We start from the raw sequence: 23,985 nt of genomic DNA on the forward strand, positions 1-23,985 counted from the left end.
CCCGCCGCTTCCATCTCCACACAATATATACCTAAATCTCAAGCCAGCTGATCTCGCCGCCTGCCATCCTTCACAACTTGATTTGCCGATCCGATGAGTCCGTAGTGAATTACTGGTTTTTGGTGCTCTCGTGGGGTTCGTGAAACCAATCTAGATCGATCGCAATCAATACAGGTATCGGATATGACATGATCATATTCTGCTTGGAATAGATAGTCCTCTTGCGTCGGTCGCGTAAATTTAGTAGCTTTATGGGGCGATAGTTTGGCTTCCAGGTTGGAAATAAATCCGACAGCCTGGCTGTCTTCCGTGAGGTGATGCGCCTAGAGAGTCGCGAGAGCGATCAACAGAACCTTAAAAGGTCGATTAAACATTCCTGTTCGCTTAAATTGGCCGCCGCTCAGTGCTTTACCTAAATCGTACTAGATCACGCCTCCAAAAGTGTCCGTTGGTTGGCTCACTACAATATCCCCGAGTCGAATATCTGCATTGCTGCTTGGTACTCCGCCGCCGATACCGACCATCAAACCGAAGCGGATAGCGTGGAAACTAGAGAGCAACTGCATCCCAACCGTTGCAGCTAATGTAGTTCCATATGCGCCAGTCGGTAAAATAATAATAACGACATTATGTTCTCCGATGTTCCCAAAAATGTATGCATTTTAATCCATCGACAGGCGAGGTAAAGACGGATGTATTTTGTCCAGCATCAGCTTTGCAGCCGCCGTCTCCACTGGCAAGGCGCAAATCCATCCGACCGTATAATCGTCGTGAGATCGGGTCCTGGCATCCATAGTGGATTGACTCCCCTACGATCGGATTGTGCCTTATGATTTCTAACCTGTTAGTTTGTGTGGAACATGGGAGAAAGAATACTCATGTCATGGGAGTGAGGTCGGGAGTTTGTCAGGGAATGCGGGGTTGAGCTGAACCTACACACCTGGCCAGTTAAGTGGTGCACGTGCCCCTAGAATCATACCATGGAAGACCAAGAGTAGCCGTGGTTGCGTCCGCCCACCCGTGGCGTACGGTTCTGCTGGCATTAAACTTCAAAAAAGGGTCAATTCAAGCCGGTTCGGTCCGCCCCTACGGCCTACCAATCCGCTTATACAGAATCAGCTTGATCGTAGATAGCTCTCAAATGAGATCAACTGTCTTGGCAGTACATGACTTCGCTTGGAAATGTCACCTCCCAGGCACCAATCACACTGCAGAGAATCCTCTGGAATCGTATAGAATTTATCGGCGCAGGTAATATCGGATCCATTGTCGGCCCGTATACCCAGGGGCTAATCCACTGTGGGGCCTGGAATAAGTCCACGTTGCACGGTCATTCAGACAACCACTCCGCTTCGTTTAAAGCACTATGGCACCAAACCTCAAACCCCCACAGCTCGAGCTCATTCATCATATGATCGAGAGTAACTCATTAACAATATCTGAGATGGCCCATGCAGCTGACTGCAGCAAGCAATCAATAGTACACATTCGCTCCAACCTCAAATTATTCGGGAAGGTTAGGGCGCCGCGAAATGGTGTTGGACGCCCGCGAACCATCACGCCGCCTATGCTCGAAGCTCTTCGTGAACATTTGACAGAGAAGCCGACCTTATACCAAGACGAGATGGCCCTCTTTCTGTGGGACGAATTTGGAAAGCATGTGACAATTCAAAGCATTAGCAGGGCGCTTGCTTCGGTCGGATGGTCGAAAAAAGCAGCTCGCCAGATTGCAAAGGAACGAAATGCGGATTTGCGGGACTTCTACCTCCACAATCTATCTTCTTTCAAGTCCTACCAATTGATCTTCGTGGATGAGTCCGGCTGTGACAAAAGGGTTGGGTTTCGACGAACTGGTTGGTCACCTCTAGGTGTGACACCAGTTCAGATTTCCAAATTTCACCGGGACAGACGCTATCAGATACTTCCTGCGTATGCTCAAGATGGACTGATCCTGTGTCGAGTATTCCAGGGCGCTACTGATGCCGATGTTTTCGAAGACTTTATCGAGCAACTCCTTCAGCACTGCAACAGATGGCCAGAACCAAAGTCTGTTCTCGTTATGGATAATGCTTCATTTCATCGTACCGGAAACATCCAGCGAATGTGCGTAGATGCCGGCGTTAAGCTGATATATCTCCCTCCTTATTCACCGGATTTGAACCCCATTGAAGAGTTCTTCTCTGAGCTAAAACGATTTATCAAGCGCAAGTGGAATGAGTATGAAATGAATCCAAACCAAGGGTTTGATGCATTTCTCGAATGGTGCGTTGAGGTGGTTGGTTCAAGGGTTTCGAGCGCGGAGGGCCATTTCCGAAATGCAGGTCTATTAATCGATGAATTTTGATTCTCAAGCCGCGACATGGAAGATATTTCAGATTATATAGACGCCTAAAAGAACCCACCAGGTTAATCAATGCCCAAACTATATATCCGCTTCACTTGTCACGCATCCGTTGTATTTTTCTGCCCAGTACCTGATGTCCTTGACAAAACGCCGAGCAATACCCCACTTGACACCACGCGTCTTGAAGTAATTGGGATCTTTGTCTTCATCAATCTGCGCCAAGTCCAGTCCATCATCTAGGGCTACATCGCACGCTTTTCTGACCTCGGCCTTCAATATCTCATCACCCAAACGTGACTGTTGCCAGCTGCTGTATTCTCTCACAGCAACATCAAGAAGGCCTGGAATATGGATAGCAGGAACCTCGACCGAAGAGGCAATAGTGTCCTCTGGAAATGTGGATGCTGACCACCCCGGTGCTTGCGGGGATTGTGTGGGAAGCACATTTGTGATATTAATGGGAGGATAGCTTGCTTCGGCAGTAGATCGATTATTGGCCCGCGGTCTATCGAGCCGTTGTCTCTCTGCTCTATAGATTTGCTCACGAATTGTACCAGGCACATCTTCATGCGACTGTAAAATCCCACCGTTTTGCACGTATTTCACCAAGCTCCCCAGCTGATCCCGGTAGAGTTTATAGTGTTTTTTCCCATAAGGATCCTGCCAACAGTGCGGGCCTAGTTCACAGGGTCCAGGACAGCGCATCAAAGCATATACCTCTTTCCAGGCAGGCGGTTCTCCGGAAGCTGCTTCCTCGGCATAGATCTGTCGGTCTCGCTCTTGAAGCATTCGCTGGGTAGCAGACGAAGTGCCTCGTTTATCAGTAGTCCTGCCGCTTACGTTTGAGCTAGAGGTGTTCTCCATGTAATTGAATGAGATAACCAGCCTCAGTTTCTTGCCAGCAAGAAAAAGATCACCCCAATCCAAAAGCTGTTTTTCTATAGAGGTCCAATCAACGTCGGTTCCATCAAATCTCAAAGTCAAGCCCTTCTGCCGAGTGGCGGAAACGACAACAGACGTGTCATCCGATTCAAGTTTTCGATACGGATACTTTCGTAGAAGTAGCTCCTTTAGTTTTGGTTGCAAAAAAAGCCTCCAGTAATATCGAGGGGCTAGAACCAGATCTTGTTCTGTATCTTTCGCCACCGTCCTGTTATTCAGAGTGATCTTCCACTCGATCAAATAGTGAATACAAGTCGGTGGATCCTCGTCGTATGTTCGACCTTCCCCCCAATCACCGTACTGGAGTAAAGGAAGACTGTTCTTTTGTGAAGCAGGTTGTCTGGGAGAGGCGTAATCAACCGGGGAGACGGGTTCGACGTTTATGCAGCTTATGTCGGACGGGGAGGCGGTTGACCAACGGAAGTTGCCAGGTGTTGGTGCATATTGTGATGTATCGACCCACGGGTCAAGATGTTGAACGCCATAATCATCATGGCTAACGAGGGAACTGGCAGTCATTTTCTTGGGCCTACGGTAACGACAGACTAAAGGTGAGTGATAATTAGTTGAGGCTTACACCATTCGGTGCCGTTGAGGGTATTGTTCGCCTGCAAACAACCGCCAACTGGTCAGGATGGTCGTCGGTCGCTAATACCACTTGTTGAGGTTCTCTGGGCCAAAGAGACACCTCGCAAATGATGACTAGCACACACCGTCCAAAGGAAGAGGAGTGGGAAATAGAGGCCTCCCAGCAGACCATCAAGTTACTTGCGCAAGGTGGCCTTTCCCCACATGACTTGTAGAGACCCACCATGGAATTCCATGGAATCCCATGGGCTTTCCTTTCATACACGTAATGTAATCTATGTTACATATTACTGTAACATACACGACGCATCTTACTGAGCCCCTCAGTTTGATGCAGCCCGCTCAATAAATGATCTGCGCTAAGGTCTTGGCGGTGGGGCCGGGAAAGAGTTTCTCTGTGTGTATCGGTCAAGCCGATTTCGAGATCGAGTGTACACAACAGAGAAAAACGACCGTTTCCCGGAAAGACTGTATTGCTAGCCGGTGGTGTACCTCTTTTGGACCCAGTGTATATTCTTTTGAGAGCATTGCTACTCGCTACTCGACGCGAGGGAACAGAAATGTCGGGACGGGCCGAGATGCGAACCCCTGAACCGCCCGATCGCGACAAACATGAAAAATCATTATCACGATTATCGAGACCGAGACGCATCATTAGATTGTCTAACAACTATGGGCAAGAACAAGAAATCGACATCTAACAGAGATTTACGCGCTCTTAACAGAAGAAGAAGATCCAGGGCAAGTCAGTAGTCTAATGTGAAGCGGTGATTTCGGACGATGTCTCGGCTGAAAACGACGACACAAACATTGTCAGTTTTGTGAAAGAGCTCGTGAAACTTAGAAGAGACATCAAACGATGAGATGATTTGCATAGAAAGGAGATGCAGAAAGTACAAGAAGAATTGTAGAAAGTTAAGAAAGGATTTAGTGCCGCTCTTGCAGAGTTACAGACTTTGACATTACAATTTCTTTTTAAATCATGTTTTCAAAACGGTCACGACGAGATTCTTCGCGAAATCCAGTTCTTGCGCATTGCAATCAGCCCTTCAAACCCTACCGCAAGATCTCTGTCCTATACAGATGTTGTCCGCACTCTCCCAATCAGTTATTTGAGCAACATACGGACTCTATCATCGGCATACACGACATCGACCATCTTCATCGACACGTTATATTGTACGATTGATATTTCAAAGATGGTAAACAATGAAAACGAAAAGATTTTCGCAGCATCCATCCGGGCGGCGGTTGAAATAGAGATCCGAACGATGGAAAATCACATGCACTGGCGCTGTCGCGCTGTCACGGTGGATTCAAAAAACATAAACTGAATAAGAATAGCGTGCCGCGATGAAGCTGAACATCAACTGATCAAGAAAGTGATGGAAGCAAAGATCGGGGAGAGAGCCTGGGTGTTTTAAAACGAATTTTATTCGATCAAGGTTGACAGCGTCAACAGAATCGTAGTGTTGGATAAAAATTATGAAGTCCGAGTCGGGGCTGTTGCAGTCTTTAACGAGAAGAATGAAACCATTGTTGCCAAGATCGCATGATTCAGCAAAAAAGAGAATGCCAAAGCCTATGGATCGATGGTTGTGTACCTCACGAAAGACACTGATGCACAAAGGTTTCTAACCGACGGATTCTTTCACATCGGAGAAAAATCTGGTGTGATTAAAGTCTTCGAATATCGATCACGATTGATATAATGCTACAACTGTCAGAAAATTGGGCATAAAGTATTCTAGTGCAAGAATGTTCAGAAATGTGCAAAATGCGCTGTGGAAGGTTATTGCCACAATGACTGCGATCAAATAATTCTAAAGTGCATTCCATGCGGAGGTTTTCATAAATTGTACAACAAAAACTGTGAAAGATTCTATCCATCACGTCATGAATAAAACTCTTCGAATAATTCAACTGAATGTGAGGAAGCAGAGTGCCGTGCACGAGAGCTTAATAAATGACGAAGAAACCTAGAACGCAGTGGCGTTAGCGATTCAGGAATCCCAAGCGAGGAGAATTCAAGGCTGGCTCTTAATTATTCCGATGGGACATCACAAATGAACAAAGATGGTGCCTTTTATTTGGAGGAAAAGCAGATGGGCGATCCGAAGCATGTTTTGGATCAATAAAGATATAGAGACGGAGCAAATAACGATAGAATTTTCAGACTTAACAACAGTAATCATCCGGTTTCCCGGGCGACTGATCTTTATGACATCAATCTATGTAGAGGAAGGGGAGGTCTTAGCACTGGACGACGTATGTGATCATCTAAAAAAAGCGATCACGAAAGTACGGCGAGACACGGGCATCGTGATGGAGTTCATGATTGTGAGAGATTTCAATTGTCATGATCAATTTTGAGAAGGAAACAATGTGTCGTTGACAAGACAAGGTGAAACGGATTCCATCATTAATCTCATGAATGAATATTCTCTCAGCAGTTTATTCAAACGAGGCATAAAGACATGGCATGGTAAAGGACAGAATAAAAACTGCGAGTTCACAATCGATCTTGTTCTGGCTTCGGAAAATTTGACAGATTTTGTAACTAGATATGCAATATATGAAACAGATCACGGCTCGGATCATTGCGTCATTGAAATTGTATTTGATATTTTGTGATTGATTTCAAAGCATCAGGAACGGCTTTTACTAAAGAACGCGTCATGGAAAGAGATTAATGTCAGAATCATGAGTACTTTAGTTGTCACTCCGTCGGAAGGCACAGTGCAGTAGAAAATCGATCAACTGATGTCTGCGGTCTCGGAAGTAGTGTATATCTTGACATTAAAAGCAAAAGCGTCGTCACATGCGAAACAATGGTGGACAACTGATCTGACACAGCTCCGTCAAATATATATTTATTGGCGAAATTGCGCCTGTTCTGAGTAACGGGCAGGGCAAAAGGTATCATATCTAGAAAAGATGGCCCAAGGTGCGGCAAAACAGTATCATGACGTTATCCGAAAACAGAAAAAAAAGCATTGGAATGAATTTTTTGCAGACAATGATAATATTTGGAAAGTCGTTAAATATCTGAAATCGAGAGAAAATGCAGCATTCGAGAAGATTCCGCAGTTCTTTAGAGCAGATGGGACCATCATCACCGATCATAAGGAACAGGCGAAAGAACTGTTGGCTAAATTCTTTCTGTTTCTGTCGGACAATATTGATGATGAAAAAATTAAATTATAAAGAACGCCGATGGAAATGTTTATTATCACGATGAAGAAAATAGAACGACAATTGCTGGCGGTGAAATTGTGAAAGGCGTTTGGCGAAGATGGCCTACCAATGATAGTTTGGAAGATGACATGGCCCGCAATCAAGCACAAAATCTTTGATCTATTCCAAGTCTCGCTAGAAGAAGGCACGTTGTCAAGACAGTAAAAACACGCGAAGATTATATCGTTCAAAAAGTTGAATAAAGAGAATTATGCAATTGTCAAGACATGGAGGCCGATCTCATTCTTAGCGACATTAAAAAAGATCCTGGAATCAGTCGTCGCAGAAAAGATCTCACACGCGATGAAGACGCATGGGTTGTTCCTGACCAGTTATTTCGGGGCTCGAAAGCAACAATCCGCGGAACAAGCACTCGTGTTTTTGCAAAAGCAAATTTATACGGCATGGCACGGCCGACGGATGTTAAGCTTGATCAATTTTGATGTTAAAGGAGCATACAACGGAATGTGTAAAGAACGATTGATTTAGAAAATGAAAGTTTGAAACATACCGGAGATCTTGTTTTGGTGGGTTGAGGCGTTTTGTTCGGAACGAACAGCAAATATCCAAATCAATGGGCAGTTGTTTGAGATTTAGAGTCTGTCACAGGCTGGATTGTCATAAGATTCGTCTTTGTTTTTGATCTTGTTCCTCTTCTTCAATGCAGATTTTGTTCAACGACAGATCGATAGTCAGGACGGAGTGATCGTTTTTGTGGACGATTTTATCGCATGGGTGATTGAATCAACTGCACGGAGTAACCGGGAAGGAATTGAAATAATTATTAGTGAAGTATTCGATTGGGAAAAGAGGAGCGGAGCGATTTTTGAAGCAGATAAAACAGTTATCATACATTTTGCTTTTAAAGCGCACAAATTGGATTAAGATTCGTTCATTATCAAGGGACAAATTGTTGAGTTCAAAGACCATGTCAAGATCCTGGGGATCCTGATGGACACGAGATTCAAGTATAAGGAACATATCGTGAGGGCGGCATTCAAAGGTCTGGAAGCGGCAATGGAGTTGCGACAATTTTGAGATTTATTCTCCACAATAGCGCGGCAGCTCTTCACATTGACGGTAGTCCCGATTGTAGATTACGTGTCTAATGTTTGAATACACGCGTGCAAGGACAAGGCCATCAGATCGATCAATCGAGTTCAAAGAATAGGAGCGCAGGCCATTGTAGGAACGTTTTTTACGGTTGTGATTAGTGTAGTAGAGGCAGAAGCTCACATTGTCACTGTACAACAGCGTTTTTGGAGACGGGCCGTGAAAATATGAACGGACATTTATATCTTATCAGAAATCAATCCTTTCCGCAGAAATACAGCTCGAATTAGGAAATTCAGGAGATTTTATTGTTCACCGTTGTATCAGGTAGCGGACGCATTGAAGAATATTGAGATGAAAACACTCGAAATCATTTATTCGTTTACATTAGTATCATGAAAAACACGCGTGCAGATTGTTGTTCAGGCAATTCCGGAATTATAAATCGAATTAAATAGATCAATATAGATCGTTATCAACAATTCGGCACGGAACGAAGTGGTAGGATTTGGGATGGCGATCGAGAAGTAGTCATTTCGATATCGGAAATCGAAACTGAAGATCTTTTCTGTCACATTGGATGCAAGAGTAGAGCGAAGTCCATTTTTTGCGGAGTTAACAGCAATGGCACACGCATTGAACATGGTAATGAGATTGAAAGCTTATAGAATTATACTGTTTACGAGCAACAAAGCGGCGATTCTGGCATTAAGAAATCCTCGACAATAGTTGGACCAGAAATTTGTCTTTCAATTGTACAAGTTGATGAGAAGATTACAGAGAAAAAGAAATCAGATCAATATTTGTTGGATTTTCATTTATAAAAATAACAAGCTGCTAGGTCTGGTCAAAGAACAGGCCAGAGTTGCAATTCAAAAAGATGCGATCCTGCAAGAACAGTTCTCTAGAATAAAGTCGACAACACTGAATATTGCACGATCTCAAGCAGTGTTCAGCAATGATCTGCCAGAGAACGTAGAAAGATATGTGAAATGAATGGATGCAACACTTTCAGGCAAACACATCCGGCAGTTGTATGATCGGTTATTGTGAAAAGAAGCGAGCGTGTTGACTCAATTCCGAACTGGTATGGCAAGATTAAATGGATATCTCTATCAAATCAATGTATTGCAGACGGATCAGTGTGCATGTGGACAAGCAAGTGAAACAGTTAAGTACTTCTTTTTTTAATGTCGGAAGTGGATCCTACAACGGACAGAAATGCTGCAATGTACCCATATTCACCGAGAAAACATATCTTTCTTTTTAAGCGGAAAAACTTCTTCTGATGATCAGGACTGATTGTTGAATTTGGAAGCGATACGAGTCTCAATACGGTTTGCAATCGCCACGGGTCGATTCAAAGTTGTTTAATCATTCCAATTAACACTAATGATATTCTCTTCAAACTAATCTACAATAATTATTTTGTGCCAGAGGCGGTAGACGCGCTTCAATTGCCGAGAATAGAATGTTGAACACTTGAAAAAGTGTCTTCAAGCTAGTCTATCAACAAAACTACTAATCCACAAGGACTAGCGACAATAATGACAGCTGATATGACATAAATTGAGTGTGATCATGCATGGGCTTCAAGGAGAAAAGGCATATCTATTTGGACATGTATAATAGATCAGTGATAGTTGCCCTTTCGGCTTAGCCGCCGGGCGTTAATAAAGTGTGTGTGTATGCGAGACGGAGGTAGCCGTGTTGGTCAGATGACAAGATCACCAATGGAACGGTCGTGGTATAGATCAGGAATAGGGTGCCGGCCTGCTCGAGTTTTAGCCAGGATACGGCCTGGCTCCCGTAGAGCGTCCCTCTGACTCGGTGGGCCAAGCTGCATAGGCACCAAAGTATGACGCCGCTACTGTACAGAGTCACAGCTTGTGTTTGGACAATAGTGCCTGGCGACGTTGGGAAATGCCAAAGCAAGAAGGAAACGAGGAAGAAAAGGAAGTAGGAAAGCCCAACCAGGTGGATCGAGACGAGGATCGCACCATCGCGATGAAGAGCCTTGTTGATGGAACTCATTTCGGTGTGGCAGCGGTTCGCAGCAGGGTGTGAAAAACATTCTGCCTTTGCATCGTGGGCTGGCCTCGGAGGGCATATACATATGGTGTTCCTTACCTCACTAGGCTGCTAGGAGTGTGTCCTGCAGTAGGGCTGGTTAATCGGTCTGGCTGAACGGTCTGGCTGATCCGGGGGGTATTCATCCATACATGACCGGCAACAAACGGACCCCGGCAACAAACGGACCCATGTTCGTGGTCCAAAAGATGACCGTGCGAATGCGCAGCAAAAAACAGCAGAGGGGAGAGAATAGACTCGCCTGCCGATGGGGGGTCCAGATTCAATCTGGAATATCTTCTCTTGCCTGCGTGACTCATTGACTGCACTGAAGCGCTAGTCAACCTATCACAGGCATTATCCGCCCTGGGAAAATGAGGGTTGACGGCAACTGATGGCCTTTCACGGCTGATCCCCGTGCCAGCCCCTACATTTGGTGGGTGCCATCAGTTTATAGCCATTGAAACCTGATCATCCGACCAAGACGGTGTGTATTTGATCTGTCTTCACTACGAGTATATAAACCGAAGCCAGGAGACGGAATGGGCACAGCTGGCCACCACAGGACTACCATGGCAGCATGGTTAGACCTCTCACACGACGACGCAACGAGCTGGTCCCTGGTCGATACGGGCCGGATGGATGACATCGTGCAGAGCATGAGCCATCCCGCCACACAGTACCCGTTCGTCCTCTCGTTCCTGGGCAATGACAGTCGGGTGGCAGCCCTGCGTGCGCTCTTTCCCCAGAACAATGTTACCCGCCGAGGACCAGCTGGTCTGGTCCGGTTGCATCTCAGTACCACGACCGCCAATACCGAGCATCCAGTGTGGTTCACCGAGAGCAGTTTCGCCCGCACACCGACGATTGACGGGTCCACCATAGCGCCATCCGCCGACCGTTCTCGACGGTACCCAGTTCGGCAAGGCGGATTCGAAACGCCGTGTGACATCAAAGACCACCTCCTCACGAGACTGGTGTTTCCGTGGACGCACGTAGCGTGTTTCTTTGCGGACGGAGAGAACGAGCTGAAGGCCCTGACCAGCTGGTTGGCGGCAACCCATGGAGACAACCACGCCAGCCCCTCGGACACACCAAGCCTGGTGCGAGTCATATTGATCCTGACGGTCCCAACCGCTATCTACAACGCCGACCCGGTGGAGGCGGGGTTGCCCGGTTCAGACGTTGCGGGCGAGCAACGGCCGACAATATCGGTCCTGGACCTGCGCGATCGTCATCAGTTGTCGCCCTCTGCCCTCTATGCCCCACTGCAGCGTCTCCTGCTAGACGGACTCCAGGACAGCCGGGCAGAACGCATACAGCAGGGCCTGCTCTTCTCCGCCGTCCATCTCAAGTTCATGTGGCATAGGTGCCTGGTACAAAGTCTTCTGCACCCGGCTGCCCGAACCAATTGTCTCTCCCTCGCTCGGGAACGACTGCCGGTGCCCTTTGCGTTCCACGATGGGCTCGCAGACTTGCTCGGGGAGGCGTGCAAGATCGGGTGCCCGATCCACGACCTCCGTCAGTTTGTAGCGTCGGCTCTTTTGATGGACGCCTATCCTCCAGGGATGCATCGTAAGTGCATCTGACCATCGTGCCTGTCTCAGCGGCTGATAGTGCCGAACGCGGACACTGACGCATCTAGGCTTCCGACCCCAGCACGTCTGTGATAGTTTGTATCGGGATCTTTGGCTGACAGCACCGAAACTGGGCGAAGGCCCAGACTGGGCCCAACATGGTGACGCTATTCGGGATGCGTTCATCGACAGTTTCGCCCACATGGGCCCCCTGAAAACCTCGCTCACAATCCGGAAAGAGGCACTGAGGTGCTTCGGCGCACAGTGGCCCGACCTCACGTTGCCCACGATGTGCCTGTTCTGTCTCGGCCGACCCGCGGAACACCAGCTACCCTGTCGACATGCGCTCTGCGATACCTGCGTGGTCATCTTTGGACGGCCGACCCGCGGAGCCGAATATCACCAAGATCTCTCGCAGTGTCCCCTGTGTCAGGGTGTGGTCGAACGCACGGTTCGGCAGTTACCACCGACCAAGCGGCCCGTCGTGCTCGCACTGGATGGAGGCGAGATCCGTGGCATCATCACCCTCGGCCTCCTGCAAGAGCTGGAGAGACGACTCGCGGGCAGCATCGTACTATCCGACATTCCTGATCTGACGGCCGGCGTCAGCGTAGGTAGGTCAGCCCCGGAGATCACCAGCGCCGCTACGGCGGTCGTGTCGCCAAGTGGTGACCGACTATCGATTAACTCACGCCAGGCGCCTTCATCGGAACGGACATCGTGCACAACAGTGTCTCCGCCGCAGATGCCTACCGGAAGTTCCCTGGCTTTGCACGGAAGGTGTTTCCGACCTCGGGTATCCCGCTGGGTAGATGGCCCTGGCTGAGAGTCATCATAGGCCTTTACAACGATAGCCTGTACGACGCAGACGCGCTGGATCAAACAATTCGGACTGTTTGCGGGCCAACTCGTCGGGTATTTGACGCAGGGACGACATCGGCCGGGGGCCATCGTCTCGCAATTGTCGTTAGCCGGACATCTGACGGCAAGCCTGTGGTCTTCCCCGACTATCATGGTGTGGGGCGGATGGGCATCGATTCAGGATATCAGGTCATGATGCGTCAAGATGGGACTCAGAATCCCTTATTGTCGGACGTGTGAGTGGCTTCATCCTGTTCCTCGGACGCGTCATAGGCTAACGATGGGTGCCAAGTCTCGGATGTAGCGTGGCGGCTCCCGGGTATGATCCCTATGATCTACCTCCCGCTCTTTCGTTGACTGGTTTAGCGTGCTCACTTCGGCCTTAGGTTCTTCCGCTCCAAACTTCTCCCAGGGCTCGGCCCCTTCCAGGACGGGGGAATCCGCGCCAATAACCCCCATGGAATTGCGCAGGCCGAATGTCGCCGGGTCTGGCCGTCGGCCCGGACGCATGATCTACTCGTGTCCGTCGGAACAGACTACATCCCATCGACGGCGGACTCGAACGCCTCCCCCAGCCACGCCGGCCGTAGCCTCCACGACACGGCCCCTCTTCGTCTGTGGCGGGCGTACTGCTCGTCCCCGTGTATGGACGGGATCGCAGCCTACAAGGAAGGCCTGCACCATGTTCCACACGCCATGCGGTTTCGTACGTTCCGGCTGGACGATGCCCTGGACGGCAACTTGCCCCGGCTGGACGATGTCGGACAACTGGCGGCGCTGACGAGCCGGTCGTACCGAGTACCAGACGAGCTGGTCCGAGCGGTGTTGGCTACGTGTTTTTTCTTTGAACTAGACGAGGCTCCTACCCTCATTCGGGGTCAGTACTATTGCCGGGGGTCCATCCTGTGCGCGCGACGGCAGGCACGACGGATCATGGAGCGGGTGCTGGTGGAGTTCCCGGGCGCCGAAGAGTTCCTCCACCAGCATCAAGCCGACGCGGTCTTTGGTCGGTCCGACCACCAAACCGACCGATGGCCACCTCGGCGAAGGTGCTATTGCGCGAGAGGGACCAAGCGGGTTGTGCAATTCCAGGCACCGCCTCCAGAGCGCAAGAAACGGCGTTTATAGCGGGGATGTCACCGGATCATCCGTCGGTGGGCAGACATCGGCTGGCAGCCTGGCCACAAGAGATTGCATAGCCTTCATTCGATGGCCAATGATATAATATACTGATATACCTACACGGCCAAATGTCGGCGCTACATTAATTATGTTGTGGATAGCAGATTGTCCCTAAGATAGTGGTTGCTTACGTAGTGTATGAGGATAGAATCAAGCATGATTAGTCTACACTGGCGAAACTCTGAAAGAAACAGTTATATATATATATATATATTTATTGATCTGGGCCGATTCCCAGCCATGGTATTCAGATATTGTTTCGCTGCAGATTCTCGATTGCAGCCAAAGCATCGCCGGCAGCTTCCCAAGAATACCACAACACGAGATATTGGGCGGAGTGGTGACCATCACAACCCGCTGACCGTTTCGCGATCACTTTGATAGGTATCAGGGGCCCGGTGGGGAGACACTAGCATCTTCTTTAGTGACGGGAAGCACACGATCAGAGTTGATGGGGATATACTGGCTTCGGGTCGGCATCGTCGTTATCGCAAGTAGATCGAGGCACGCTCCTACCTGGCGAGCTAGCCCTACTGTCGCGGAACGAGAGCGACTCAGAATCAGAAACCACAAAATCGCGGTCGTCGCTGTCTTCCGATGAAACGGCGGTGCTCGATGCTGAATAAGGCCAGGTTTCTGCGTTTTCGCCGTCCGATTCACTAGATCCGGTAGACGTCATGTCGCCAAGCATAGGAGTGGGCGGTGGATGGAATCGGTGTTGAAACCTTCTCTTTTATAACGATTCTATGCCGACCGAATCTATGGGCGACGACTACGACCGATGGTAGTGCAAAAGGAACAGAGGAGAAAATAAAAGAACAAAAAAACATCGATGAGCATCTGCCTGGGTATTAGGCGAACAGCTTCACAGATTCTACTACATTCTGGGCCACAGGCTAGTTACACTTGCTCCAACTGTCCTGTAGCGCACTAATGGATCTTCACCACGTTGCCCGATGCACGTTGCTGTTGCCTCGGCCATGGCGGGCATTAGGGCAATGCAGAGATATCTCCATCTCGCTCACAATCAGTTTTCTTCCTCCCATACCGATAATGCCAATCTGGATGCCCACAGTCCCTCAACTCTCTCCGGGGGAGCGAGCACACAGAGCATCACCCCTGATATGGGCCCCTCACGTTTCATCATTCCCATCACCTTCACAGATGCCGAAGCTTCAATATGCTAGTCTCGCTTCGACATTGGCGCCAGTATACAGACTACCGCCATCAAATTCATGGGACGATGATGGACAGTCGCGATAGATCGAAAGCCCTAGAGCACGGAGCCAGCCCGCCTTGGATGCCATAAATATTCCTGTCCTGGTCGCGATGATTCCTGGGACCAGGTACAGGCAGCATGTACCTAACACGCCAGGCTCAAGTCGAATCGAAGGAAAAGGCTCTGGAAGCCTACCGGAAGGAACGATTTCGTTGAAGCGCCCGAGTCCGTCTAGATTGCCTTGGGTTTGAGAAGGGGTTCAGCCGCCTGATGGATGACGGCCGCAATACCGTCCGGCTCGAGCGGATCCTTGAGTTGCAAGGCTGTCTTCGCATCAACCGGGATTACCATGTGCCGGTGCTGGTCGATGCGGCCGACTGGGGCCGTAGCATCAAAATGCATGATAGCGAAGACGAGCTGCTCCCGGAATTGGCTGTGCCTCTGAATATGTCACTCCGCGCCCAGGGGCACGAAAGCATTGTCGCAGCGGCACGAAAGATGCTATCCGGACCGAGTCGGTGGTGGGTAGTTGATGTATACGTGGAGGATCCAGGTAAGTTCCCCCTGCATCGCTGGTCTGAAGCACCCGTTTCCCGCCTCCCTGGCGCATGGCTGTAGCTTCGTTGTACGTACTAGTAGTAAGTGGAATGCGGTTTTTTTGCCCTAGGTCAGCCAACCATCGAACCTTGGCTTCACACCCACCTCGTGCGTTCCCTACGGGAGCACTTTCCGAACGAGCGTCAGCCCCCTCATGGGTTAATCTATCAGCGGCTTCGGTTATATGAAGGGCATCTCGGCTCGCCCCGCGATGAACACGCGGCCGCGGCGTGGTGGGCTATTCTGCAGCACGACCCGAGGAGTAGGAAGCATCGATATGTCGCCGCATTCTTTAAACATCCAACCCTTCCTCGGGCCTTTGATGCCCTTCTTCCCATCCCGGGCCTGTGGGCTTGCATGTATCTCGGGGTGCTCCACACCATGGTTTCTCTGCACTGCGATGAGGTATGTGGGCCCGTGCTCGTTCAATAATACCGCTGCTGAAATCAGAGACGGTACAGCCCATCCTATTCTATCTGGAACGGATCCGCAGCATGTGGGGTGATCAAATCCTCGGCGGCGATGCCACGCTGGCTGGCGCTGCGGACGCCCACACCGTTCGCGCGATTCCATCGCGCGTTCCCCAGATCTCGCAGCAGGATAAGGCGTTCCTGGAAAAACAAATGATGACCGACCGGACATTGTTCCCATCGATCTCCCTCCACGAGACACGAGAGGCCATCTGGGCTCGGCTGCAGTCGATCGACACCCCGATTCCCAGCCTACGCACGTTCTTCCAGGATCTTCTTTATCTGGGCGTGGCGCGCAAGGCGATGCAGACGCTTCTCTGCCTGCGGGAGCCGGGATCGACGGGCAAAGTCACGATCGATGAGGCACTAGCCGGGCAACGTCCGGCCGGCACAAGCCAGTCTCTGGAGGCTCTCACCCAGCAAACTCGGCAGGGCCTGCAGGAGCTTTGGCGGTTCTGCTTCCAATATGGCTTGGAAATAGCGGGAACCGCACGCCGCCTGCGTCAGCCACGGAAGCCGGAGCGGTTGCCCGACTCGCTGCATACCGGAAATGAACCAACATGGATCAGCCGAACGACGGTGTTGCGCCACTTTTTCTGGCTTGCCGAACAAGAAGGGTTCACCGTCCCCAGCCGGCCCGATCTAGTCCCGCAAGCCGTGTCCCTGCCGACGCCACAGTCACGCGACGCGGTGCCGAACCTGAACCCGGGCTGCGATGAACCCGTTGCCCGACGGCGCGGAGTCCCGTATGTTGACACGGTTGATGCCGACCGGTTCGCCCTGGAAAAAGACCGGTTGTGGGAGCGCTGGGATAGCCCGCACATCACGGCAGAGTTTGTACGGCGATCGCAGTTCCAGGCCTTTTTCGGTTACCTCCATGGCAATGTTGCACATAGCCAGGCCGCTGAGAGCCCCTGGGGCGATGCGCTGGCATCCGATGGAGCCGGGACGCCCGACCATACAATGCCCGATCAAGGCACCTCCGGGGATCCTTCAGTGTCTCCCAGCATCGCGGATATGCTACCGGACATACGCAGCCCTTCTAGCTGGTCCAACGCCTTTCAGGTGAGCGGGCTGTTTGGACTGGAATCCTTCCAGATGCCAGGGTGGAATTTGAGGGTGGACGTGGAGATTCCGGGACGGCAGACGAAGACGTTTTTATTACAAGAGCCAGCAGGATCGAACGACTCCTTCTTACAGGGGGGCATCAGCCCAATCGAATCGTTCCTCAATGGATTGGGACCGGAATTTGTGTTTTATGTTCCAGAAAATCGAACGATTCTTCGCGAGCAGGTCCACACCTGGCACCAACAACGTCCGGACCAAACTCTAACGGCCCGACTGGACCAGCAAATACTGCAAGAAGCCACAGCGACAAAGGGAAACTCGTTCAAAAGACATATCAGGGAGCTGACTGCGTCCGAGCTGGAAAGTAAACTGGCAGAGGTCGCCGCGTGGGTTGATAGGCAAGCAGATGGGCACTGGATTGTATCTACTACGGCTATGCCAACGATCAATATAGCGGAGGGATAGTAGCGGAATATGATTGCAGTCAGTGCTGTCCAATTGGAGTACGTTCCTGTTTCTGTGCAATATTTCCAACGCGAGGTGAACGTGCGCTTGATAGCACATCGGTCGTGATTTGGGTAAATCCGACGAACGTCAACTTTGTAGGCTGATGTGGCAGCCTCGAACGCCAATGGGCATGTACCATTTACTGCTTACCATTCGTTGCTTGATACAGGCAAGTTTCTATTTCACATCCTACCCATCGTACAATTCCCCTCGATATACAAGGGTAAGGGTTGAATGGTTGGAATATATACTTATTGCTCCTTGCGCACAGGTGTTGGAGATGGCGGAGTTACAGCCAGCCAACCTTACTCGACTAATTTGGCTTCCTATCGAGGACTCCCCTTTTCTTCACGCAGCCTCTCTCGGACCAGAGCCAGATCCCGTGGCTTGAGCCATCTGCGGACGTTGTTGCCCGCTGTCATCACCAAGACGTGGCCTCCCTTCCTCCCCTTGGTCCTCTAGCCCGTTGAGTACGTGACTCAACATCATTTCGAAAGAGTCCGATTCTTGGCCATTCACGCCGCGCTCCTTCAGCAGGTAGTCGATCACGGTGCCCATCCGATGGCTCGTCTCGTAAAGAACATCTGCCAGCTTGGCCATTTCCTCGAGGTCGGCCGTGGTTTGCTTCAACGCCTCTCGTGTGGAGCGATGATCGTAGTTCCGCCTCTGCTGGTCACGATCGGCTCGAGCAGCCCGACTGCTCAGTTCGGCGATGGTCCGGAGCACATCCTTCTCCGATTAGCGGGTTCATAGTAGGCGATGGAAGGCAATACTTACAGATATGTCCATACCTGAAATTAGGCACAGTATGGTAAGGCGTAGGAGTGGGTTCGATGTAGGGAATACTTCCGAAAGAAAGGTTCCGTGCACATGAATGTTGGAATGAGCTGTTTAAGTAGCCTCTGTATGGCTAGCTACCTCGGCCAAGAGCCACCGTGTGGAATCACTATCGGTCTTGCCGTCGAAACTCTCAAATGCTCTGGGTGGAAATCTAAGTTGAGGGCTTGGAGATACCATTGCAATCGCCCGGGGCTGGTCAAAAAACATACGCACTTTTGAAAATTATATCAGTTGGGCCGTCAACAAGATACCCCGCGTGCCTTTCAGCTGTAGGCGCATGCAGCATTAACGGCACCTTAAATCGCGGGATTCCCTTCATACAAAACTCATACCAGGACAACACGCCGTTCTTAGGGTTTCAGTGGTTATATCACGGCCAAGGTACAGGAGAGCAAGCCGGAACTCTACTTTTCCCCAAGATGGATGAAATTGTACGATTGGTCAAGGCAATGGGTCGACAGCAATGCCTCAATGCTTACTACCGGGTTTGTTATCTGCTTTTGAAAGACTTACAAGAAAGGATCCAGTCCGATTCCGACGACCTTCTGAAACTATGCTTTGACGAATCCACCGGTCCCGGCGATCTGGAGCAGGCCGCTATCATCGCGATTGGCCTCCGTGACACTGTCGCGGCCCTGCGCGCAAAGGAGAGAAGGGCACGTATAGACCGGGAAGAGTTCTACTGAGCCGGAACTTGATCATGTAGGCTGGTTGGTTGACAAGAGGAAATTGTGTCGGGTGAATTGACCAGCCATAGATGCGCATCACTTCCACCGAAAGGAGGCTAGTATGAGATATGCGACCAGGATAATGCACGAGGCAGGAGAACGTGGAACGGATGATGTGATTCTGCAGACGCAGTCATCCACCAGAATGGTGGGCAGGAGGGGGGGTTTGTGCTGGCCTGAGGCGGCAGGGCAGGCTTTCGCGGTGAAATAAGGTGTAGATAGCATACTGATTGCACACCCACTCAATCTACCTAGTATTCTGATTGCAGTGTCAACCCAGTGGGCCGAGCATGCACTCCAGTCCGAGCCCGAATTGAGGGTTGCCCGCATAGGCATTCTCGACGTGCTGGTAAACCACATACAAATAGGATCAAGTACACCTTCGCTCTTGAAAGACATGTCATTCTTCCAGTCAAACCATGAACAATCGCCATCGAACTATCTGGTACCAGTCTGTCGGCACACCGGCGGCAGGGAAAAGGGACCTTCCCGAGGCAACATTGAACCCCACAAAAAGGCAGAAGTCGGACTCAGCTGCCTGTGATGACGGTTGCCACGAACAGGACCCATGGACCGTATACAAACAGAGAGCAGTGGTTTTTTGCGGTCGCTATGCCGCGCTGGCCCATCATCGAGAGCACCAATCAAAAATCGTCCACATTGAGCGTCTTTCTATTGACAGGCCTGGTACGCGATATCTCATACAAACAGTGGAGCGACTGTCCCACGAGAGCTTTCTCAAATTACTCGAGGCCTATTACTACGAGAACCGACTGTTCTTGGTGTGGGAGCCGGTCGAGCTGTCGGTGAGAGAAATTTTAGACGCCCGGGCGCCCATCAATGAGCCACAGCTGGCGCAGATTATATTACCGGTATGTGCCATGGCGTAGGGAAAATGTCACACTGACGGACGGAGGCAGATACTCCAGCGAATCGTGTTCCTTCGCGAAAAAGGAAGAGCACTCGCCAAGCTGGACTCGAAAGCGATCCTGCTAAACAAAGATGGGATTGTGCGGGTTGGTACGTCTTCGTGCCCCCAAACCGGGTAACGATCCGAGCATCTAACCCAGTCTACCAGCGGGTGCGGAACACAGCTGCCAGATCCAGCCATCGGAGATGAACTGCGACACGTTGAAACTGACTGCTCTGGCCGCTATCGTGGCCGATCTGATGGATCAGGAGGGGAGTAGGCCTATCTGGAGCTCGCTGGCGAAAGAGTTCCTTCGAGATCTGACGACTAAGCGCCTGAACGAGTTGCTGGAGGTACGTTGGCACGTTGACTCACCTTGCTGCGTCTTGCTTACAATTCTACAGCACTCCTTCTTAAAGGAGGCGGGAGGAGCAGACAACTTAGTGCTGTGTGTCTCTATAGCGAACAAGATTGCCAGTTACAATATTAAAGAGGTGAACAATGTCTAGTTACCCTTCCGGATCGCACCGGGGAGCCTTGCCCGCTGCGTTATGACCAGTGGCCAAGCATAATTTAGGACTTGAACTCCATGAATACAATATCAATACTATACTGCATAGGCCCCAGGTTCTCGCCCCTTGGCCCCCCTTTCTAGTACCTTGGCAGCTTCACGGATGCTATCTCTCGTTCTGGCTATCTCTTCTTCAAGCTCGCCTATATACTCTTTTTGGCGCTTGACCTGCCTCTGCATATGCCAGGTTTTTTTTTCAAAGGCTCGCGACCGGTGTAGGCATGCTTGCATACGATCACGAAGACGCTTGTTCTCGTCATCGAGTTGCTGATTCTCCTGCTCCAACCGTTGAATAATCGCGGTAAAGGAATCGTCTTCAGGCGTCGAGGTCGGTTCATTTTCGGTCTGTCCAATCATTTCCATCAGCCTTGAAATACTGTGTGACATATGCCACGGGTAGAGACGGCTATCGTCATTAGACGTCTTACATTCTCATTTAATTCCAGATCATCGTGGTCCGCTTGCAGAACTGCCGGACGGACGGCTTCGAGCGAATGTCCAAGCGCACGGCATATCTCCTCATAGAGACCAACGGTTCCATTGCTCAGGGGCGTCTCCAAAAGATGCGCCTTGGAGTCGGTAACGGACCAGACGTACCCGTCCTGTGGAGCTGGCTGCAAGCGAACTTCGTTCGGGTCGATCCGCAAGCCGAGCCGGTTATCTAGGTCTATCAGTGTACGGCAGGATCTGGGGGCTCTAGGGGTGGTACGGATATGCCTGGACAATGCCTCGCGGCACCACTGTCGCCTCAGAGCACGCTTTTTATTACTCGATTGAGCCATGTGGGATGTATACAAGCCCTTCGTGCGCAAACCAAGGACGGATGAAAACCATCGGTCTGCACACGGTAGAGAATAAAAGGTGGATGATGGGGTAGCAACCACGGAACTGGGGGTCCATAAATATGAGATGGCGGCCTGTATACGCAACAGAGAGGAGGCCACAATTGCCGGGTTTGCTGAACGCGTTCTTGGCCATGTGCATTTGGGGTTCCGCTTGACCACTTATAACTTTGAGCCGGCGAGAAAAAAAAAACTCGAATCGACTTCGGTGGATCATAAATCACGTTGAAATAAAATAAAGATATGTATTTATGATATATAATTGATAAAGCGTGTAAGGTACATGTTACTGAAATGAACTTGTTTGCCATGCTTAAACAAGACATAACGACCGTTATTGATAAGCACACAAGCACCGATCAGATAAACAAGATCGATGATGCGGATCCTGCGCTCAACAAATGCCATTTTCACCGCCGCGGCGGACTATTGTGACCGGAGGAGAGCCATTCGCACAAATTATTCTCCCGGGATGATCTCAACTGAGCATTGCGGTTAGTCTCATCCCCCTGTAGCACCATTTCGATCCCGTACGCGATGCCCAGAGTCACGCAGAGGTATGACTGCGTGATAAGCGGTTTTGTTGACTACACTGATGAGAACCTGAAGCCCTTCTTCGCCCGTTGAAGGCCGAAGAAAAGAATGCTGGGAAATTAGCATGCTTGCGGCATGGCGACTGAAACGTACGGGCAACCTACACTTAACAGTGCGTCCACAGGATTCACGAACGGGTTGTCAATCGCCATTGTCGAGAAATTCTGTGCATGCGAACTCCAGGGGAAAGCGGCCCTATTCTTCTTCATCAATTCCGTGGCAATCGTCACGAGTGGAGCCAGTTGCGAGGCTGCTGCATCAGATGGGGAAGTGTCGCACTCGCGGCTGTGCTCCACGCCGGCTATGTTTTGTCAACGTGAGTACGTTGCAGCCTTGAATCATGCCGGGCCAGCCTACCGACCTTGACTTCGCCGCTTGCAGTTATGAGTATGTCTCGAGGTGTCAGGCTCTGCAGGACCCTGCCCTGGTTGTGAAGGAACGCAATACCCTCCAGGACCTATCGAATCTGCGTCAATCGCTTCACTCTGAAGATAGAGGCTCATACGTACGGGCCTGATAATCTGCACTATCTCACTCTCCGAGATCTCGCACGTTGATGCCAGAACCTCACTGACGGAAAATTCGATTGGCTCCCATATCAAAAAGTAACGCTGGTGATGCTGCATGACATCCACAAGCCGGCGGAAGCTGCGGTGGGCGTTTTGATCTAGTGTTTGGACCCAAGAACTTACGATTGGTCGTTCCGTGCCACCATCCTGAATATGAACAAATTCTGCTTTACGTTGTCGATGCCGGGCCAGAACCATGCGTTCCCAGATGATGAGAGCACAAGGTTCGTATGTCTGCCATGGGCTTCTCGTCGGAATTCCACGAGGGGTGTATGTGGGCTCGCACGAGGACGCCTTCGATCCGAAGTTGTTGGTGGGCTCGACCAATGCCGTGTCGGGATCGACGTTTGTGCGCACCTCCGGTGTTTGGACAGGTGTTGGTTCCTCGCTCTCAAACCACATTGTGCGGCCCGCGGCCTCACGTCTACGGCTGGACATGGCTCCCAGCGCACATTAATCGGCGGACGAGGTCAATGGGCCACAGGTAGCAATAATGTCTGGTTCTTATACCGACGTGCCTCATCGCATGGACTTTGTCGTACCCGGGAACCGAGAGCTCGTCAAGGCATGTGATATTTGTTTTAAACTACTCGATAAGAGGAATTTGGCCAGACCTTCCCTTTGACACCCCCTCGCGTTTTCTATGTGGGCCGTGGCAGTTCTCATCAAAGCGGTATTGCCCATCTCGGTGAAATCCAGCAATAGACCCTGGTTACTTGCATGTTGGCTCGTTCGTCAGATTCGGCGGTCAATACAATAGTCGGCTGTCATCTGAGCGGGCCATCTGGAGACACATTATGGGTCTTGCTCTACAGACACCGGGCTCGGTGTCGATGCGAATGATGTATTCGCCTTCGGTTTAGAAACATCGTAGATCCTTCTAGATCGCGTCTTAGCGACAAGTACAGGGTTGACCGGGGCGTCACATACCGTGCCCCGCAGAAGGGTTGCCAGTGTCGGGTTGACCGCTGTGGGATGAGATGGGCCGGCTCTCCTTGGACCTCGTCAGTAATACAACGTTGACTATTCCAGAAGCGTCCATGACCTCGCGCATACCAATGCACTCCCTGCTTCATTCCCCCGGTGGATAGCAAAGCCCGACACCTACAGTCATTTAGTCAAAGCGTCACAGTATGAGGCAGACAGATCCCACAGCTAAGGCAATTGCCCACACCAAACTCAATACAGTCCACATCGCCTTGTCTCGGTCTTCGTG

General features: G+C 50.5%; 8 protein-coding genes across 8 annotated transcripts; 4 read left to right on the forward strand and 4 right to left on the reverse strand.

Moving 5' to 3' along the window:
* Positions 1-2,422: 2,422 nt before the first annotated feature.
* Positions 2,423-3,805, reverse strand: LDX57_012094 (uncharacterized protein; the record flags this gene model as incomplete). The annotated part of the gene is made up of 1 exon (XM_046093827.1): positions 2,423-3,805. One exon carries the CDS (start codon positions 3,803-3,805, stop codon positions 2,423-2,425), a length of 1,383 nt encoding a protein of 460 aa, XP_045949805.1.
* Positions 3,806-10,806: 7,001 nt separating this feature from the next.
* LDX57_012095 (patatin-like phospholipase family protein) lies at positions 10,807-13,800 on the forward strand (the record flags this gene model as incomplete). The annotated part of the gene is made up of 5 exons (XM_046093828.1): positions 10,807-11,809; positions 11,880-12,425; positions 12,509-12,908; positions 12,977-12,991; positions 13,059-13,800. 5 exons carry the CDS (start codon positions 10,807-10,809, stop codon positions 13,798-13,800), a joined length of 2,706 nt encoding a protein of 901 aa, XP_045949806.1.
* A 1,543-nt stretch (positions 13,801-15,343) lies between these two features.
* Positions 15,344-17,673, forward strand: LDX57_012096 (uncharacterized protein; the record flags this gene model as incomplete). The annotated part of the gene is made up of 3 exons (XM_046093829.1): positions 15,344-15,626; positions 15,741-16,075; positions 16,132-17,673. The coding sequence occupies 3 exons, from the start codon at positions 15,344-15,346 to the stop codon at positions 17,671-17,673; spliced, it is 2,160 nt and encodes a 719-aa protein (XP_045949807.1).
* A 390-nt stretch (positions 17,674-18,063) lies between these two features.
* Positions 18,064-18,504, reverse strand: LDX57_012097 (uncharacterized protein; the record flags this gene model as incomplete). The annotated part of the gene is made up of 2 exons (XM_046093830.1): positions 18,064-18,444; positions 18,493-18,504. 2 exons carry the CDS (start codon positions 18,502-18,504, stop codon positions 18,064-18,066), a joined length of 393 nt encoding a protein of 130 aa, XP_045949808.1.
* A 470-nt stretch (positions 18,505-18,974) lies between these two features.
* On the forward strand, positions 18,975-19,241 carry LDX57_012098 (uncharacterized protein; the record flags this gene model as incomplete). Its single annotated transcript, XM_046093831.1, has 1 exon — positions 18,975-19,241. One exon carries the CDS (start codon positions 18,975-18,977, stop codon positions 19,239-19,241), a length of 267 nt encoding a protein of 88 aa, XP_045949809.1.
* Positions 19,242-19,702: 461 nt separating this feature from the next.
* Positions 19,703-20,332, forward strand: LDX57_012099 (uncharacterized protein; the record flags this gene model as incomplete). The annotated part of the gene is made up of 2 exons (XM_046093832.1): positions 19,703-20,155; positions 20,204-20,332. 2 exons carry the CDS (start codon positions 19,703-19,705, stop codon positions 20,330-20,332), a joined length of 582 nt encoding a protein of 193 aa, XP_045949810.1.
* Positions 20,333-20,800: 468 nt separating this feature from the next.
* LDX57_012100 (uncharacterized protein) lies at positions 20,801-21,546 on the reverse strand (the record flags this gene model as incomplete). Its single annotated transcript, XM_046093833.1, has 3 exons — positions 20,801-21,109; positions 21,193-21,425; positions 21,474-21,546. The coding sequence occupies 3 exons, from the start codon at positions 21,544-21,546 to the stop codon at positions 20,801-20,803; spliced, it is 615 nt and encodes a 204-aa protein (XP_045949811.1).
* A 647-nt stretch (positions 21,547-22,193) lies between these two features.
* Positions 22,194-23,643, reverse strand: LDX57_012101 (uncharacterized protein; the record flags this gene model as incomplete). The annotated part of the gene is made up of 4 exons (XM_046093834.1): positions 22,710-23,643; positions 22,558-22,657; positions 22,294-22,501; positions 22,194-22,251 (listed from the first exon to the last, which is right to left on the reverse strand). The coding sequence occupies exons 1-4, from the start codon at positions 23,205-23,207 to the stop codon at positions 22,194-22,196; spliced, it is 864 nt and encodes a 287-aa protein (XP_045949812.1). The 5' UTR covers positions 23,208-23,643.
* Positions 23,644-23,985: the final 342 nt, after the last annotated feature.

The sequence above is a fragment of the Aspergillus melleus genome (genome assembly GCF_016097325.1).
Source record: "Aspergillus melleus strain CBS 546.65 chromosome Unknown contig7, whole genome shotgun sequence".
In the NCBI taxonomy this organism is placed as follows: domain Eukaryota; kingdom Fungi; phylum Ascomycota; class Eurotiomycetes; order Eurotiales; family Aspergillaceae; genus Aspergillus; species Aspergillus melleus.